This window comes from Calidris pugnax, unplaced genomic scaffold (assembly GCF_001431845.1).
Source record: "Calidris pugnax isolate Ruff unplaced genomic scaffold, ASM143184v1 scaffold88, whole genome shotgun sequence".
In the NCBI taxonomy this organism is placed as follows: domain Eukaryota; kingdom Metazoa; phylum Chordata; class Aves; order Charadriiformes; family Scolopacidae; genus Calidris; species Calidris pugnax.
In genome coordinates, this window is record NW_015090849.1 from 1461035 (window position 1) to 1481100 (window position 20066).

Genomic DNA, 20066 nt, shown 5'->3' on the forward strand with positions numbered 1-20066 from the left:
GACTAAGTGACGGTTGTGGACGATCCCCGGCTTCTCTCTGAATATTTTCTGCCTTTTCTGTTGTTGTTTTGCCGTTAACTGCTGCACAACCTGGTAATGTCTTTGTCTCTCCCCCCCCTCCCCAACACCCTATCCCCTATGTTTCCTCCACAGCGGAGTAGCTTTGTCCAGAGCTCACTTTGAAAAGCAGCCACCCTCCAACTTGAGGAAATCCAATTTCTTTCACTTTGTTCTGGCTCTCTACGACAGACAGGGGCAGCCCGTGGAAATAGAGAGGACAGCTTTTGTGGACTTTGTAGAAAATGATAAAGTAAGGCTTGTTATCTTTCTTTCTTCCTCTTTTCCTCTCCAAATTTGATCTTTTCTTCTCCCCCGTTGAGCTGCTAACTTTTAATACCTGTTGTCCCTAACAAAATACAATCAGCTCTTGGTCAAGGGTTCAGGTGCTTTGGTAGAGCTGTTGTCCTCTGTGTGCTGCTGTAGTTAAAAAAGGCTTGCAAGCCTCTGCTGTATCGGGAATTCTAAAAACCCACTAAACAGAATAAAAAAATTCATGGGGGACAAATGTGCCTTTTTTTTTTTTTTTTTGGTACCCACCAGATCGGCCAAGTTTTACTAGTACCTTTACAGAAGTGGAATCTTACCTGAAATATACCATATTATCTGTTGAGCTTGATTATATATTTTTTTAAGACTCCAAAGTCAAGGGCAGGACTTGAAAAGCATTTGCTTTTGGATTTTTAGATCTATGTATTGACCCCCATTTGCTTTTGGATTTTAGATCTATGTGTTGACCCCTTCACATTGTTTTTACAATTATTTTTGTAGTTATGGACAAGAATTTTTAATTATGAAGGATGCTCATAAATAATTACCTTCTAGGAAATTACAGTAAAAACCATGCAAGAACCTTCCCTGTAGCTCAGCCTTCAGGAAGTAAATATCAATAATGACTCAAAATAAGACTATTGCAAAGTAATGAATGCATTAAAAACACAACTCACTGAGCTTTGCTGCTATCAATCTGCTTTATATTAACTGTCTTGAAATGTGTAAATTTGTCTCAGTGTATTGCCTTGAAAAAGTTGAGAGCATAATAGCAAATAAGAGAGGAAAAGAAGTTCTTGAACTCCTACAGGAAAAGATGTCAGCAGTATTTTGTAGTTTGTCCTGGGTCATTCGGAAGGTTAATATATCCCAATCAGTGGATTCACCTCTCAGAATTTTAATGAACTTTGTTGTCACTTCCATCATGATTATCAGCTTTTGCATTTTAAATGTGCCAAGTGTAAGTTCTGGAAGATTTTTTTTTTTTGAATTTTCTCTTTCCAGGAGCAAGGCAATGAAAAGACGAACAACGGCACGCACTATAAACTCCAGCTTCTCTATAGCAATGGTGAGCCCTCTTTCCAGTCACCTTCTGTGGGTTGTACAGTGAGACAAGGTTTGTAGGTGCTGTCACTATGATTTCTAAAATAAACAGAAATTCCCTTGCATGATGCCCCTTCAGCGTAGGGATGGGCTCTGCAGTTTAACTGGGGTGGATGGGCTTGAGAAACATTAGAGGAAACAAACCGAAATAGTCTTTCTGAGGATGTTTAATAAGGCACTAGATGAAACTAAATGGTTTTGTTCTGATGTTTAGGGAAAGGTGGATGTAACAGCATTATTTATTACTCTTCTCTCTCGCTCTAGGTGTCAGGACTGAACAGGATCTGTACGTTAGACTCATCGATTCAGTCACTAAGCAGGTGAGCATAGCTAATATGTGCCGTGCTCTCCTGTCCCACCTCATCCTTCCTTTTTTCTTAACATTGCCCTGCATGTTTTATCTTCTCTGGTTCATTTTTGTCTCTTGTTCATCTGTATTTCAGACCTTATTTTTGAGGGCAATTGAAAAGTAACGCGCTTTTTTTCCCTATACGGATTCTAGTTTTTTATCCACTTTCTATCAATATTTATGTATAAGCTGCTTTCCCTGCTCAGAAAGGCTTTGGGGGAAGGTATTTATTTCCAAGGGATGGTGAGCAATGGTAAAAAGCCTTCACCTCAGATCTGAATATTATGACACATAAGTAACCTCCTGACGCTACTGGCTTACCCCTTTTCTGAATTTTGTAGCCCATAACCTATGAAGGACAGAACAAGAACCCCGAAATGTGCAGAGTTTTGCTTACCCATGAAGTCATGTGCAGGTAAGATGACTTTATTAACGGCGTAGCATTTGTTAAATTTGTTGCCATAGACGCCAAAATGGCCTTTCCGATCAAGCTGTAGGTAGGAAGAGTTTGATTATTTTGTTTGTTTGTTTTGTGCTTGAGTCAGAGAGATTCTTTGTGTAGGAAGACTTTTAACTTGTGGATAATATTGGATTTGGGGTCAATACAGATACTTGGGGCTTTTGGTTGCTGTTGGTTTTTGGTTTTTTTTTTATTGCAAGAGATTTAGCAACCCCAGATCCACAGTCTGAGCTGCGCTATTTTTGTTTAAACTAGGCCTTTGTGTGTGTTGTTTAAATTGAGACTCTTCATATGCTTATTTCTCACAGAATTCCTGTTCACCTTTTGAGAATGAGTAGTTTAACTTACAGATTTTTACCTGGAAACTAAAAGGTGTTCTTCATGTAATTTTTTTCTGGTGAAATATTTTAATTTTCTGAATTAAATTATCCTCATTAATGTTCTTTAATTTTGCTTGATTCGACCCCAACCAAAAAAGAAACCCCTCAAACCAAACCACAAATCCTTCTTTTCTATACTATGTAAGCAATATTTAGGGGACTTCTACCTTTTAATTAAAAAGACACTATTTTTAGCATGTAAAGTTATAAATTAGAGGGTAAAATGAGTTGAGGATGTTTTTAATAACATTTGTATAAGTCTGAAGTTACATGTACCTTATGTATGTACATCGTGCTTCCATGGTAACTTATTACTTTTCCTGTTCTCGTGTAATTAAATTTTTTTTCAATACATATAACAATGCAAACAGTCAATGTTCTTATATTAAAATGTGTTAAATTGTGCATAGAATGTTCTTTCAGAAAATGAAAGGCAAAACCAATCTTGACCTTTATTAAACACAGTTTGTGATTTATTTTATTAGTGGGAGGGGGTTAAGCTGTTGGACTGAATGCTGCTTCTTTTAATGTTGCAGTTTGCTACTTGATTTTTAATTTTTTTTTCTTTTAACTTGTCTTTTAAGTTCATATAGTAGTAAGAGCAGATTATTTGGACAAGGGAAAGTCTCGGTTCTTGTAAAGGGAAAGTCTCGATTTCAGTATTTAAGAATTATGTCAACTACTCCATTACTTTTTAAATATAATAAGAATCAAGTAAACACACAGTGTCTATCTGCTGTGATTCGCTCTCATTAATTAAGAAAATGAGCACTGTTAGTTGTGACCCAGTCACATATGTACGCACAAACACAGCGTGTATCATGTGTGAGAGATGCATATGGTGGTGCGCTTTCCAAGCAAGGACCTGTAGATGCAGTAGCAAAGACGAAGGGTATATATGTTACTTTCAGGCACATATAGACCTTGCCTGCCTATTTAAATATATACGCTATCCGTATTGTTGAAAGTCTTAACTAGGTGAGCACTAGAGAAGAAAAAAATCTTTGAATTGCTGCGCAGTTGGGTCCTGGTTTGTGATAACAAAATAGCAGTTATCGTACTTCATCTCTCTCCACTCTGCCTGTACAGAGTGCAGTTCTATTTTAGAAGTTAAGATATTTCAGCAAACATCAGCACCTTCCCATTATTCTTTAAAATACAATTATTTTGGCTTTTTCCCCTGCTTCCCCTCCTTGCCTTTATAGTATCAAAAGCTCTAGTTCCGGCTTTTATATACCTGGCCTCCACTGATGCCTATAAACACATTCCATGCTTGATTTAAGGTAGTGTTCTACAAATGTAAACCATTATTCCGATTATACTGAACTTTCCTGCTTGATAGATTAGCCAAGGAAGAATTACAACTCGGGGATGTCCTTTCCATGTAAAACACAGATTAGTGAGCGAAATCAAAAGCGCTCTGTAACCTAATCAAGACATTTGATTTTAAATGTCGTGTTTTCCTAAAGTGTCTCTGAACAGGATGCTGCGTATTCTGAAGAGGCATTACACATATCACTTTGAATAATGCCAAGGGAATGGATCCAACTCTAGTTAAACTTGACATTTTATTTTATTTCTTTTAAGTACAATAATCAAATCTTCCTCATTGTGTGCTGCTTAAGTGGTAGCATCAATTTTTAAAGGCCCTAGTTTAGTTTGCATTAGTAACAGTGTATAAAAATTTAATGCACTGTACCCGCTCTGCTGTCCAAATTGATGCCTACTGTTTTTAAAAAGAAAGGGTCTGCCTGTCTTTCTGCTCCTCTTCTTCCAAGCCTTGCTAGTTGAAGGTGGGCTTTTTTTGGGGGGGTGTTTTCTGTATGTAATCACCCACGCAGACGTTTTTGCTGTATAGAGACGAGCGCATCCGAAACTCTGCATCTTCCCCTCAGACAGTGACAGATGCGTGCTTAGCTGGAAAGTTGTCTAAATATTGATACGGCTACAACAATCTGTCATAGCAATTGAAAGTTAAACTCTCAACTCTCAATAATTAGTGCTTTCAGTGAGAGGCTTTGTATTTATTTATTTGCAGACCTGAAATTTTTCATTTGGGTTATTCTGGCCTAATGGGAACCGTTCCTATTAGGTGGGTCTATCTTAAACACACAGCCTTTCCCCCCAATGGTTGGAAATCAAGGTAAACAGTCTCCTCTCCTGGAATAACTTTTTTCTCTTCTTCTTTTTCTTCCAATTATCGACTAAGAGGAAACTAGTTGTTATGCTGCTGCCAGCAACCCCCTATGCCCTCAATGCTCAGAGGGTTAAAAGGTATTATAATTTGAACAGAAGTAGTCTCAGGGCCTACAGCTGGCTAATAACAGAGTTGTATTGAGTGCGAGCAAGCCCCACAGCTGTGACTTTCGCCACAAGGCTCAGACTAGACAGGAGCTCTAATCAGCTGGGCCAGGCGGCCACTGGGGCCTGTGTCTTTATCGGCCAGATGGTGTGAATTTAGACACTTTTGTTATGCAATTGCAGGGAGGAGTTGGGGAGAAGAAAACAAAACAAAGGCCACCATGCTGTGAGCTTATTTGAGTTTGAAATTAGAGACAGATTTTTTTTTTTTTTTTTTTTTTTAATGCTTGCAGGAGCAGACCCTGAAGCAGCAGAAAGAAACCAGATTTTTCTGAGGAAATACAGCAGCACGATCTCCCGTACAAGAGCAGATCACTCACCAGTAAACCGAGCCAAGATGCTGCCAGATGTTGCTAATCCAGCATCATGCATTTTTACCTGCTTTTTTTTTTTTTTTTTTGGTGGGGAGGGGGTGAGGGGAGGGAAGTTGAGGGCTGAATTTTAAAACCATTTTAGTCAAGTGTGAGGAGGGAAAGGATGCGAGTTTTCCTTTGACATGAGCCTTCTGGAGTATTCAGTTTGTACATTTGGTGGTGTCTGTGGTAGCTTTTTGGTTTCTGTGTTCGTTTTTAGTTTTTTTCAGGACTGTTCATAATGCAAACCATGATTTTTCACATCTAGATCTAGTTAGAGGGGAAAGTATAATAAGAATAGGTGTAAAAATCAGAAGTCTTAGACATTGATATTCTTGTTTTAAGCAAATGAGCATCTCTAGAGGTATGTTCCTAACTCAACATTATAGCAGAAGTGTAAATATTGGTGAAGTCAAGCCAATGATTTGCTTCAAGAGAATATTGTAGGCTTGATCCTGGACCGCCAGAGTTTGGGATTTTTGCCATTGACTTAAATTGGAACAAGTCAATTCTGTTACAGACGGCACTTGTAAAACCAAACCCAGCAGAAACATTAGTGCTTGGATACTGTGATGAAATACCTGGAAATGAGGATTTAAAGATTTGAGAGGTACTTTTGCTGAAATGCTGGGCTGAAGCACCCTCAGTCTTTAAAAGCACTCTGAATTATGTGTCAAGTGCAAGTGAGTGACTGTTTTCCCTAATCAAGAATTATTTTCATGTATGTTTGGGCTCAAGAAGTATTACGGTCAAAGGGAAAAACATCTAGCACCCTAACGAAAATCTGTTACCTGAGCGTGATAAGAATGCAGATATTTGTAAAATATTTGGGGAACTTTAGCTGTAAGGCACAGTTTTCGAAGGAGAATTTTTAAGTATTGCAAAGCTGAAGTTCCTAAGTGTGATAATTGTGCAAACTGAAATAAAAGAAGATGCGCTTATTTCAGAACCCACCCACGTTGTACTCTAATCTCGCATAATTCATTCTAAAACGCTATGGCAAGAAATGGCAACCTCTCTGGGAAGAGTGTATGAGCTGAGGAGATGTGGTGGAGGTATGGCTGATGGTTTCTGCATGAACCTTACCGTGGTGTTGTGCAATCAGAAATATTTTTTCATGACCATCTGCATAAGTTACATGACTAAAGGATATCTCAGTTAGTATTACTGCAAAGAGAGGAAATGACTGTTGTTTCAGCTAGCTGTAAAAAAACCACAAACCAAACCCAAACAACAAAACGCTACAGAAATATGTTAAAAATTGAGTTTCTTTTGTTTTCTTATCATTGCAGCATGTAAACCAGCAAGGCCTTTATTCCTGCTGTTACTTCCAATACATTGTTATATTGGACATGTCAGAAGTACACGCCAAATTTACATTCTTTTGAGTGAGGGTTTTCTTCTTTTGGGGGAGTTTCTATTTTTCCATTAGAAAATACCTCACATCTTGGCTTTTAGTACAAAAAAATGCAATTCTTTATAAACAATCATTAGGCAGTGAGATGTATAAAAGATGCACTTAAAACAAAGTTGGGGGAAGGAAGGAGTAGGGATATTCTTAGCTCGTGTGAATTACCATAGCTTCACTGAAGTCGATGGAGCTATGACAATTTACAGCAGCTAGAGGGTCTGCCCCAGGGATTTTTAAATATTTAGTGTATCCTTTTATTTTAAAAGGACTAGCATCGATGAATAAGTGCAGGTTTGAGGCAAAGGGAATGTAGAAATGTTGAAACAGTTAGAGCTGTTATTCAAATAGATCTGCTAGTTGTAGCTCATCTTGCAAGGCAATTTCAACTTGCAAATGGGAACTTCTGGCAGACACTGTAACTTAAAGAGAAAATTAATTTTTTCATATCTGAAAGAGGTTTTTTGTCTAAATACTTGTTTTAAGGATTAATAATTTAATATTAGGCGTTTTAAAAAAAAAAGCTAGTCTTCCATATTTTGTACTGCCTTCGGTGAATACAAATCTGGTTTTTTTGTTTCTTCTTTTTTTTTTGACAATTCCTCTGCTTGGAATTGTAATCCGAAGTTGAAAAACTGTGGGATTCAAATTGACTTGAGAATTTTGCAAATGTATTCGGCACCTATTATATCACTGTACAAAAGCTGAAATAATTTCTTGATTCCATAGGTGTAAATTTGAGCTATCTCAGCAGAATCTCATCATTTAGAAGTGTGTTTGTGTCACTGAAGGCAGAATCCGATCTGATGACTTGTGAGGCACAGAGGACTTAGGATACAGCCTACTTAAAATTTTGGGTGCCTCCATCTTCCCCCACCCAGTTAGATTTGGTCGGGACAAACTACCTGAGCATCAAGACAGCTTAAATCTTTTAACAGCCTTCTATCTTGCTACCGATTATTAACACTGAGAATCTCAGAGCAAGGACTGTTTCAAAAATCTATTAAACTTTTGGTACTGAGCTGGTGTTACAAGGAGCATCAGCCGTATCAATGGGTTTATCTTTGAAAATAAATAACCACCTGTCTCTTGATTTATTTTTTGTTTGTCTTTTTAATTATTATTATTAAAAATGGGAAAAGGAAATGTCATGGTTCTGTTCTTCTTTCCTGAAAAAAGTGTAATTCACTGGGAGTGAAGAACATCTGATAGTTCCTGAGTGTAGACTGTGTTCTTCTGTAACGTCTCCCGATATATCTGTGTATATATGTACACATTTGTGTGTGTGCACACAATTGTCTGTGCGTACGTGTGCATGCACACACACACACATATAGATGTGGAAATAACACCGAGATCATTCTGTGATACGTACCTCACTGCGAGCTCCTGGGGGCGACAGCATTATCTTGCATTTTCTTACCGAGTCAGATAAATATATTTATTTAATAAGAGAGAGTTCTCCTTTCTGTACAATCGTATTGGTGGCCACACAGTATAAAATGTGTATAAATACATGCTTAATCTTAAGGGCTTATTGTCACTGGAACGATTGCAAAGGGATTTACAGACGAAAGGCCAACCTGAAAAATACATCTTCAGATCCTTAGTAGAATCTAAGCATGTTCAGTTTCTGGTTATTTCATTGGTGCTACTATAGTGTCAAGGTTTTCTCTGGGTATATGAAACGTAGAAGTTACTAGATACTTAATAATCAACAAACCAGTTATTAAAATATAGCAAATCAGTAGGTTGTTTATAGTAAGTTCTAATACCTTCTTTTGATGGACTTTTAACCATATGTAACACATGATACTCATGCCTCTAATGTCATTATGACATCTGTAAATCAGTTATTAAGACTTTATAAAGAACACCTTCATTTAAGTTGTGACTATATCACTGTTCTATTTTGGTTGAATATTTCAAAAAAGACTATGGGGAGCCCAGTGCCAAACTCCTGCTGGAATCAAGCAGGATTTGGGCACCCAGTTCCCGTAGTCCTTCTCCCTTCTGAAAAGCCCAGCCAGAATTTTCTCAGTTGCTCTTCTAGACATATATTGAGTTCTAAAGTTTTGCAGATGACTTTCAGCTGGTTGCTTTGCTATCAACCATCACAGTAATTCTTTCATTTTGGTTTTCTTTCTCTCTAGTCGGTGCTGTGAGAAGAAAAGTTGTGGCAACAGAAATGAGACTCCATCTGATCCCGTGATCATCGACAGGTAGGAAACAAATCCACGTTTTCCCACAAAAGCAACTCCAAATTGTGTGTGCTTTGAGATGGCTGAGTTCTTTCTTGATGGTTATCTGTCAGTGTCTGCCACTCAGGGACATCTGCTTTGTGATTCTTCAGAAAAATGCCAGAAAAAGTGGTTAGCTTTAGTCCACCTGGGCTTACCTTGACAGAATTGCTGATGTTTATCTTTTAAATTAAGTTCTCTGTGTATCATTTTCATTGTGGCCAAATATTCCATGCGTGCATCTGGAATATTTTCTATTCACCAGGGATATGATGCAACTGGGTTACTGAGACAGATAAAGCTTTGAGCAACCCGGCAGCTTTAATAACATTCTTTAACAAAATGAGAATATTTTTGTAGAAATGTAGGTAGGAAGGAAGGGTTAAAGACAGGAATATAATATATTAGGCAGGACTAAAACTGAATTTAGGGATTGTGAGTAATTTTAGGTAGAACAGCAGCTTCATATATTACTCAGTTCCAGATCCAGGTCTAGGTGGTTCTTGCCAGTTTCTAGGTAAACGACATAAATGGGGAGAGTAGCCATTTGTTAAATCACGAACTGGCACATTAAAAATTGTGAGTATTTGTGAAGGCTTAGAAAAGTAGCCTGTGGAACTGACTCCAGGTGGTGGTTGAGGTCTCGAGTTCAGCAAGGTTTGAAAACGAAAAATAAGAAGACAGAGCTGTTTCAAAAAGAAGTACACAACCAGGATGTCCAGAAGGAGAACACTAAATAAGGAAAAATCAGGAAGAAACACTTTAAGCCCAAGATTATTCTGTAGTAACTGTTTAAAGAGTTTCTTTTCCCCTGAAGCAGCTGGTACAAGGGGCCAGTGGAGAGCTGACGCTGAAGTGGATTGATTGTGCATTCAGTTTTTATGTCTGTATGTGTCTGGCATGTTCTATCTACATTCTAATAAGTATTATTTGTCATATTGTCATAGTATTTCTTGTGATTTTTTTTTTTTTTGGCATTCAGAATGCACAAGCTGGTTTGAATAAAGATCTACAATTATTTCCTTAATTTTTTTCATCCCAGAGTCGATCTAAGTAATTCTGAAACTTTGTTGATGTGATGGGGCTCTTCCAATCCCTTTACCCCATGGTTTTTCCTTTTAATTTTGTACTTACAAGTTGTGGTTGGGGCCAAAGTTTGAAATTCCAGCAAACAAGACTGTTTGTGTGGGGGGCAGTTTCCTGACTAGAAGCAGAAATCCTAGATATGCCATCTTGACATTTTCTATGAAATTTCTAGCTTATTTTTGGCTGTGTCAATGTTTGTTATGAATCTGCACTTGGGAACTTTCCAATCTGAAGTCTGAATTTTCTGAAACTTGCCCGGCGCAGCAGCGTGATGTAAGGCAGTGGATTAGCCTGGGAGTTAAGGCCATGAAGGGGGTAATTCCTATCACTAACTGAGTTTGTCATCTGGAGCCAGCTCTCCGTTCTCATGCTAAATGAACATTCTGGTGCTTTCTGTGGGGATTTGAGATCTTGATGTGAAATGCAATGTAAATGAAACTATTAGAAAGAATAGGTTTATACTTAACAACTGTATAGAGTGTGCATCAGATATAAAAGTCATCTCTATGATAAATGAGTCCTAACCTCTCCTAACTTGCTCTAAACCTAGAACTTTTATTGGCAACTCCTCTGCTAACAGCAGTAGACATTCTGTTTGGGGGGAGGCATCCTCTGGGTTCAGCCTGGCAGTCTCTTGCTGAGTGTCAGCTCTTCCCTTTCATCTCTGTGTGTGTGTGTCTTAAAATTGCAAGTGAAATCTGGAGCTCAGGAGGGGCAGTAATAAGGCAGATGAGAGAAATAAGGGGTACAGCGTGGTAAAGCTGTTTTCACTTGGTTTTAAAGGCTGCCACTAAATCTGGTTTAGGCCACAGAGGAAAGAAATCATTACAATCTGCACTGCTGTCTGGAGGTGGCATGGTTTAGTGAACAGTGGTGAATAGAAGGTAAACTCAAAGCTAAATTAATCAGTAGTGCAGCACTAGCAAATGACTCCCTCTTCTGTACAGTTATTCCTATTCCACCATTTTACCCAGGTTTGAGGAGTGAGGGATAATCCTGTGCACTACATCTTCATCAACATGTGTAATGCAAATATAATACTAAAGTTATGCTGTACATGTCTGTGCACAGAGGAGTTCCTTGCCTGGTCTGTCGTCCTCAGACATTTCCACAGCAGTAAGTACAGCTACTTCGGAGTCGAACGGAGCAGTCTGCTCTCCCAAGCTACGTTCAATGGGGATAATCTTTCTGTCTTTCAAAAAAGCAGAAAACTCTGCTGGAGAGTCATGTGTGTTCTGAACTAGCTCGGGAATCTGGGCAGCAGTGTTCTTGTTTATTTAGGGGATCTTTATATGGCTTCTTTAGAAGAACTTGGTAGCAGGCGGGATATAATTTCCAAAATGCAGCTTGCAACCATCTGCAATCACACAGGCCAGTAACTATGGAAAGATTTTTCAGTTCAGTGTTGGCTTCATGGTGGTTTTTTTCTTAGTTTTAAAGAAAACTTGTGGTTCGTTTTAAACTAATTGTTTGAAAAGATAGATAATTGTAAAAATGTATCACATATCAATGCAGCTGTTACATTCTTGCATGTCTCTAAAGAAGTGAAAAAGAAATGTAAAATGGAGAGAGAAGGGATTACAAAAATACATTTGTGTCAAGCAGAGCCATGTCTAAACAGTGTACGTGAAGTGAAATGGGGCTGGAGCTTTCCGTTTAGAATTGAAGGAAGATGGAAGCCAGAGAAGAACTTGATTGTCTGAAGATGCTGGTTCTCCCTTTGAGCCTCGGTTAAGTAATATCTACTGATCCTGCTGCAAGAGCGTGTGAGGAAATTGTGGCTGGCACTCAGGAGGTGCCATCTGCATTGTAATTCCAGCTCTGTGTGGGAACCTACGTGCTTAAAACATTGTTTGATTGTACAGCATAGAAAAGACCATAGAAAAGCTGCAGTAGGTGACTATCGGAAGGTGTGAGAACAGAGATGGAACCCAGCTGTAGGTTGAACTGTGTATGTCTTAGGTCTAGCAGGTTCTGTGTTTGATTTGCAGCTCCCACATAGGGGAGCTACTCAAATAGAAAGGATCTGGGAGGTCACCACGTTACTGATCTCTGAGCTGCTCTACTGTATGAGCAGCCTGTGCGTGGTGAGCAGGTGCCCTCAACAGCGAAGGAGCTGCAAGGCAGAGGGTGAGTCCAAGATGAAGTCCAAGACTTGCTTAGAGTCCAAGATGAAGCAAACCCTATATGGTATTCGGAGCTATACTCCTATCACGAGCGGTCACAAGTTAAATAAAATACTTTGGGTTCCTCTAAGGCTGGTGAAGAAGCAAGGGGAGGCATTGCTACTGGGTAGAGATAGACACAGATGCCAGTGCTACCACAACTTTATTGTTTTTCTTTTTTGGCTGAGCTAACTGGCTGCATCTGGTGTGCCTGGCTGTGCTGTGATTGCAGGCTTCTGACCATGCTATAGATGCATCCTACAAACCTCACAAGGCTAATGAAGCTTTGTAGAATCATAGAATTGTCCAGGTTGGAAGGGACTTTTGAGCTTTGTGGAATCATTGAATTGTCCAGGTTGGAAGGGACTTTTAAGATCATAGAGTCCAACCATCAACCCAACTCTGATAAAAACCATCACTAAACCGTGTCTCTAAGCACTATGTCAACCCGGCTTTTGAAAACCTCCAGGGATGGTGCCTCGACCACTTCCCAGGGCAGCCCATTCCAAGGTTTAATAACCCTTTTGGGGTCAAAATTCTTCCTAATATCCAATCTGAACCTCCCCTGGTGCAACTTGAGGCCGTTTCCTCTTGTCCCATCACCTGTTCCTTGGGAGAAGAGACCGACCCCCCCTGGCTACACCCTCCTTTCAGGGAGTTGGAGAGAGTGAGAAGGTCTCCCCTCAGCCTCCTTTTCTCCAGGCTGAATTCAAATCAGTTGAGGTTATAACCTGCCATCCAGTGTGGCACTGAACTAAACATGCACCAAATTTAGCTTAGTTCAGGGACTACGTTGTAAGTCGCTGCGAACGAACAGAACTCCATCAGCAGTACAGTGTGTTCCCCTTTATTTGTTTCTCTCCCCGCTTCCTTGCTTTTTATGCTGCCAGAGACTGATGCTTAGACTGTTGTGTCAGTTTACCTGTTTATTGCTGTAGGGAGGCACAATTTATTGGTGTTTGCCGAATCATGGAAACTTGTATCTCTGTTTAAAAAGGGAGAAATAGTTCAGTGGGAAAAAAATGTCAGCCATGTTGTTGTTGTTGGGTTTTTTCTTCTCCTTGAATGAAGTCCAAAAGTTCTTATGCTGAATAAAACATTTCTGCTGTGACCTTTGCTCTGGGGACTAGATTTAGATCCTAAGGACCTTGCAGTTATTTTTCCGTTCACTCTTGGAAACTAGCGCTTTTCTGTAGGAAATTGAGCTTCTTCACTCAAATCTACTGTGTACCCCCTCCCACCATGGAGTATTTGGGTCGCTGCAATGTTCTGAGTCAAAATTTTGGTGTAACTCAGGTCAGAATCTGACTTCAGAATGTTCCCTCTGTCTTAACACCGGTGACACAGCTCCAATCCTGCGATGCTGCTACTGTAGGTGTCAGAAAGCAGGGAGAGAGGGAACTCCACTGGAGCACAGTGGTTCTTCAGGTTCCTTGTAGTTCCTGGAAGTTCAAGTGTGAGCTTTGCGTGCAAACATCTCCTCCTTTGTTGAAATGATAGAGGTATGAAGTGGATGGGTTGGGGTGACTTTCAGATAGAAGGGTGGAAGTTTGTACTTTCGAAGATGATAATTCCCAAATGAAAGCTGTATTTTGTCACGCCTATATTATAATTACTTAGTTTGCTACCTTTCCCACCTCAGTTATGCAAATAAAAAGAAACTTGATCTCATGATTTAGAGGTCGTGGATACTGGAAATGAATTTAATTCCTTGTTTTACTGCAGTTTTTCTCATTCTAGGTGAGTTCTATAGTTTTAGATATAAATTCCCTATTTGTCAAGTGGGAATGATCTTTTTTATTTTTATTTATTTTTAAATTCTTTGTGTTTCTTGAAGATTTAAGCTCTTTAGAGGAAGTTATTTTGTGCGTTTGTTAGTCTTAGTGCTTTACCTAGTTTACTAAAGCTGTGATCTGACTGAAGCCTCCAGGGTTCTGGGGAGAACGGGGCGACTTTTTGGTTGAACAGTTTATTTGCTACGGTTTTCTTTTTTTCCTTCTTCTAATAAAAGAGTGAAAAGAAATTTCTGTGTAATTCAAATGAAACATCTTAATTCAATTAAACAATGCAATGTAAGTGGGATGGGACAGACTGTTTTGTTACTAGAGGGGAAATGACTTGGAACACCACTGCGAAACGTGCACATCAGCTCGGGGCTGGGTGTAGCTGCCTGTCTGCGTGGTTTCATTGTGGGGAATGAGTCCTCTGCTGTCTTGGACCTGATGGAATGAGGTCATTTAGCTCAGATGCTTTAAGAATCTGAGATCCTGGGTTCAGTTCCTCCAACTGTTAACCTAAACTCTTCCTAATTGTCCTGCAAAGGATCTAATGTGTTTTGTTACCGCCTTTGATTTATTTATTTATTGCAATTGTATGTAGCGAGGGAGGGGATGGAGTGAACCCGAGGGGTTGTGTGGAGCATTTCCTTGGGTCGAGACATGCAGTAACCAGAGGGTGGAGGCATGGGGCCAGATCTGCAGCTGGGGCAGTGGCGTTAACATCCACTCACACCAGCTGAGCACTTGGCACACTGGTGTCAGGAGATGGTGAACTACAATATCGGTCAGCTGACACATGCCGTAAACGTTTAGGCTTTTATTATTATTACTTTTAAAGAAAAAAAAAACAAACCCAAAGCGTGAATGCAGCTGACACGCTTAGCATCTCTCTAAAGAAGCAGAAGAGACTGGATTGCATTCTTGTGCCATAGGGGTCCATCCTCTTCGTGCAGAAATGGAGCAGCGTGGATAGAGAGTTTCCTCCCCGCTGATGCTCGTGCCCTACCTGCTGTACAGACAAACAGAGCCCGGGCTCTCCCAGGCTGGCTCCCTGGCACCTTTCACAAGCACTAAAACTCACTTTAGGAAAGACAGCTGTTGCCAGGCTTAAACATTCTGACTGTGCCCCTATAGCGTCCATGCTGTGCGTTAAAGTGCTCTGTGTGAGATGTCCACATTAATAGGACTGGGCTTTATGTCTTCTTGTGTACCACTCCTCCCCCCACCCCCCAATTCCCTCTCCCTAAATAAGGCAAAAGGGCATATAGCTTAGCTTTCATTTTCAGGGATCTGGCTTGAAATAAGAGCAGACTTCTGGCTATCCTGTTGAGTGTTTTGTTTTGGGTTTTTGTTTTTTCTTTTTTCCCCTTCTAATCTCAGCCATCTAAAAAGGACTTTATCCCTTCCATCTCCCTTTCAGGCTGATCCCAAAAACCATTGGGTACCACAAGGATATTTCCTAATGCTTAGAGGCAGGACAGCGTGTAGGGAGAGGCCTGGATCAAATCCCCACTGATAATGGGTCGCCCTGTCACTTTAACAACTCACATAACTCCGTGCCTCAGTTTCCCCCTTAGTACAAAACATTAGCAGTTATCTAGCTGTGCGAAGTCATTTCAGTTCCTTGAATAAGATGGTTTTATTTTTCATATTTCTGCTGCAACGAGGATTTCATCTACATGACAGAGTTGGATTGTTCTTGTTCCACTCTGTTCTCCATACTCCTTGTAAGCCTGCCAAGGTAGAATAAATGTCTCAAATCTGTTGCTGCTGTGGCGTGAAACTAGGAGCTAGGGATAGAGGCGGCCCCCTCAGCTCCCCGCGTGCTCCAGTCCCCCCTTCCAAGCCTCCAAACCCCACAATGATCTCTCCTCTTGTCCTAGGGAGTCAAAGTCCTTTGTTCGCTGCTAAACCCTGCTCTCCTGCAAAGAGCTGCTGTTGTGCCATCTGTCTCTTTATGAATTTTTTAGTAGACTGGATGTTTGTGGGGAGTCGGTAACTTAAAGTGCACTATCCTAGCCATTTGACAAGTGGTTCTGTCAGGGCGTAATTTATTTGTTTCTCCCCCCCTCCCCAACCCCCTGGCCTTTTAGGCCAAAAGAAAATTTCCTTACTGGTTTGCTGTCCAAAGCATCTTGAAATCTTTGATGCGTACAATTACTTAAAGCTTGTAAATGGAGTAAACTGGAGACTAGTTTGTGTCACTTAATCTTTTTTTTTTTTTTTTTTTTTTTAATGTCGACAGACAACAGATTTTCCAGCAAGCTGCTGAGTCAAAAGAAGCATAAAGATCTCTTTGAGTGTGCTAGAAAAATGAAGAATGGACTTGTAGTTAAGGAACTAGTTTGAATTGTGGAAGTCTTGGGTTCTTTTCCTTTCTCTCAGTATTTTTCTACTCATTCAAATAGTCTCTGCTTAACAGTAAACCAAGGCTAAGTGCGTGCTTTTCTAGCCTTCACTGATAACATAAAGATACATCTGCTGAAAACTGGAAATATTATAGTGATGTGGGAAACTATTGCCGTTAGATCGGAGATTGTTTTGGAGTAATTAAAAAAGTTATTCTCCCCCCAGACTGAGAGTTGCTGCTGCCTGGGCTGAAGGTGTTACTGCTTCTGAAACTAAGCCAAAACGAAATGAAATGAGTTTAAATCACTGCTGATTTTAAGCACAGATTTATTAGGAAGGTAACAGAACTGAAGACTCATTTCCACTGGCTTTTTGTGCACGTGTGCTTATCACCACGTGCTGTCCTTGTGTGACTGGAGCTGTTTCCTTGTGAGCACCTCACCTGAGCCCCCTGAATGGAGCACCTGCCTTTTTGGGTACGTTAGAGTGGAAAATGTAATGGGTGGGAGTGTTAACCAGTATCAATTGCTTTAGTTCCACTAAGTCTGTAACTGGGATAGTTAGCACATGTTCTGGTTTCAGAACGGAAAGGTGAGCGTGGTTAAGTCCGAGCAAGGGCATATTATGTAATTTAAAGAAATAAAATCTGACTATTGCTACTACTGCCTGGAAGCCTTAAGAAAATAACCCCAATGAAGACAAGACCCAAAGGATTTTAGCAATTCTGCATAAATCAGATAAGCTTCCATGATGCTTTAATACAGTTTGGACAGCAAGCATGGATGAATTCCAATCTTGTTAGATTAGTTGTGCTTTAGCTGAGATAAAAAACATTGGTGGTGCTGGCTGGCTGAATCCTGACTGAGCAATGCAAAGTTTTGAGCAAAGTTCAAACATGGTGTGGAAAAATCCTTGTCCCCTTTTATATTGAAGCTTTGACACTGCAATAAGGAGAATTTGATTCATTTTGTGTTGTGAGGAGGTTAAATGGCTGCGGAGCCAGCTGATAATGAGGGGTCTCAGAAGGATAGATGAGATAGCACTGCAAGGAGCCATTGGAATCAGTGAGTTTGGTAGCAGTGGAGAGGGGAAGGGAATAAAAGTTCCCATGAACTAGAGCACCTCTGGGACTGGAAGCTGAGGATAAATTCACTATGCAACCAGCACAATTCTGGTCATGTGGAGTAGTAATGTGTGACACGCCATCTCTACAACTCAACTTTTTGAAAATAGGTCTGCGTTTGCCCGGATCCACCTGCGCTCGTCACTGGAAATGCCAGTATTTCAGAGTATTTGTGTCCTAATGAAAGCATCCTCTGTGTATTTATGACCTAAAATACTCTTCCTTATTACTTTTCCACTCCTCTCGGCCTCTGTCTAGACCTGGTTTTATGGACTTGTCACTTCATCTGCCCTGACCGTTTTTGTTACTGCCTCTTGCTTTCCTTTTGAACCTTTTGTTTCTCTCCATCCCTTCCTTGTGTGTTTCTTTCACCATCTGTTTCTGGTGGGATCTCGTATATTTTCTACTCTGTAAACATCCCAGGATTTCAGCCTCTCTGAAGCCAGGGCTCCACATCTGAAGAAGGTCTCCCACATAATGTGTAGTGTCTCACGCTTTCAGATAGCACATGAAATAATTTCTGTCCTGGTCAGAACATCACCCAAAGCCCTTCTAAAATGAGGACAAGGTTGAGATCAAAAATATATAACGCATATCTGAAACTTGCTTATGTCAACTGGAGATGGGCTTATAATTTTAAAAATACTAAGAGCTGCAATGACTTGCCTAAGATCCTGTAGGAGATCACAGTGAGGACTGGAATCTAAGTGTGGTGTGTTCCAGGCTGGATCATGTAAGCATGTCCTGGAACAGCATTTCCTCTCTGCAAGTGGAATTCATATTCCCATCTTTCTCTCTGATTTGGATCTCTAATGTGCTGCTGTTATCCAAACCATCTCTCTTTATTTTTTATTATTTCTTCTCTCCTCCCCCTTCCCTCCCCCCCTCCATTTTCTCTTCTCCGCTAATTTCCTTCACAAATAAATGCTTATTTCTCCATGGGCATTCCATTTATAATTCCGTGTTTGGTGGCTTTTCCTTCAAGTGGAGTCCATTGAGCTTGTAAATTGTATTGGATCAGTGAGCCTATAATGAGGCTTCTAAGTCCAAACAGTGCAAGTCTGCTGGGATTTTATTGTTCATAAAGCTTCTTCCCTGGGGAGTGATAGAGCCATTAGGTGTGTGCTGTGTTTAATATTTGGTCATGACAGGAAGCAATAATTTTCTATCTTTTACTGTGGCTCCCGAGTTGTTTTTAAGCAGTCGGCTTATTTGAGTCTCAGTGACTGGGAAGGCATTAGGTAAAAGGAGTTGCTCTTTCCTACACGGGTTTGTGTCTTTCCTACAAAGGCTATTTCAAGAAAATAAAATAAAAACAAGTGGCAACTGATTGCCCTATGGTGGCTTTTAATCACTTGCCCCTCTTGTGAACACCCAAGCGCTGTCACTCCTGACAGGAGATGGCATAAAGCTGATTTCACCAGATGATGGCATTTCTCATGCTGAAGGGATTTTTTATTTATTCCAGCAGAGAACAACCACCAAGGCTTCTGTCTGTATGGTGTGTTATGTGTTTGGGGTTTTATCTTGTGCAAATCCACATCAAAACTTCCTTTAATTTCAGTGGAAGCAAGAGTAAGGTTGTATTGAAGTATTCTGGAAGTGGTTATATGCATTTTAGCAGAAAAAAAAGCAAAAGTAACTAACAATTTTGGATGCCTCCGGATTTTTTCTAAGGTCGAACTATGAGCTATATTCAAGAGGTTCCATTTCCAGATGGCACTGCATCTAGTAAAAACATTTTAATCGAGATAATTAAAAAAAATGAAAATCATATTTTTAATCTGCACTTAAAGTGTATTTTTATTGGGGAAAAAAAAAACAAACACAAAAAAAAGGACTGAAATCCAATTTGCTTTTCCAGAAAAGACTCGCAATTTGGAAGGAAAACTTTATATTTTTCCATCAGGTTTTTTGCAGCCCTTACCCTTGCTTTCTGAAGATCAAGTATGTTGTTATTTTAAATTTGGAACCTAAAGCCATTTGATCATTCTCGAGGTACATGTGCGCTTTTATTCCTTGAGTGTTTAAAACTGAGCTTTGTCCCACGTTTAACCACTCTACTGTTTTTGAACCAAGCTTTGTTGGGGGTAGAAACACCGTCTAGGACCATGGGTCCAGCATCAGCCTGACAGACACCCTGTTTTTCTTCTTTGTTCCAGCAGGAAGCTCTCCGTGGGCTGTAGGAAATGGCAGTGCAGTAGTTTACACAGATTCTCCTTCCGCTGTTGCTCTGCAGCCCAGGTACCAAAATAGGGTATCCTGCAGCTGGGAGGAGGAGTAAAGCTGTGACAATACAAATGTCCCCATCAGCTTAGATTCTGATACAACTGTGGAGGAAAGTCATCCCACTGACCACCAGTAGTTGTTCTCAGGGAAATTAATGCAGTTTGGAGAGTTTTTCATACAGGGCATAGCGTCTTTCCGATCAGAAAGCAGAACTCCAAGGTAAGGTGTTTTTGTAAATGAGTATTCTTCAAGGGGAAGAGAAATAGAATAGGATGAGAAATTGTAACTGACTTTTGAAAATCTGTAGTCCAATGTCCTCCTCCTGGCCTGTGTTTTTTAAGCTTCTTGTTGCTC

The 20066-nt window shown here is 40.1% G+C and overlaps 1 protein-coding gene across 1 annotated transcript in view; it reads left to right on the top strand.

Moving 5' to 3' along the window:
- The window catches only part of EBF2 (early B-cell factor 2), a 154778-nt gene that overhangs the window by 8107 nt on the left and 126605 nt on the right, over positions 1-20066 (top strand). The window contains exons 2-6 of the mRNA XM_014943157.1: positions 154-310; positions 1333-1396; positions 1696-1751; positions 2122-2195; positions 8896-8964. Coding sequence (XP_014798643.1) covers positions 154-310; positions 1333-1396; positions 1696-1751; positions 2122-2195; positions 8896-8964 — 420 coding nt within the window. The remainder of the gene's footprint in view (positions 1-153; positions 311-1332; positions 1397-1695; positions 1752-2121; positions 2196-8895; positions 8965-20066) is intronic.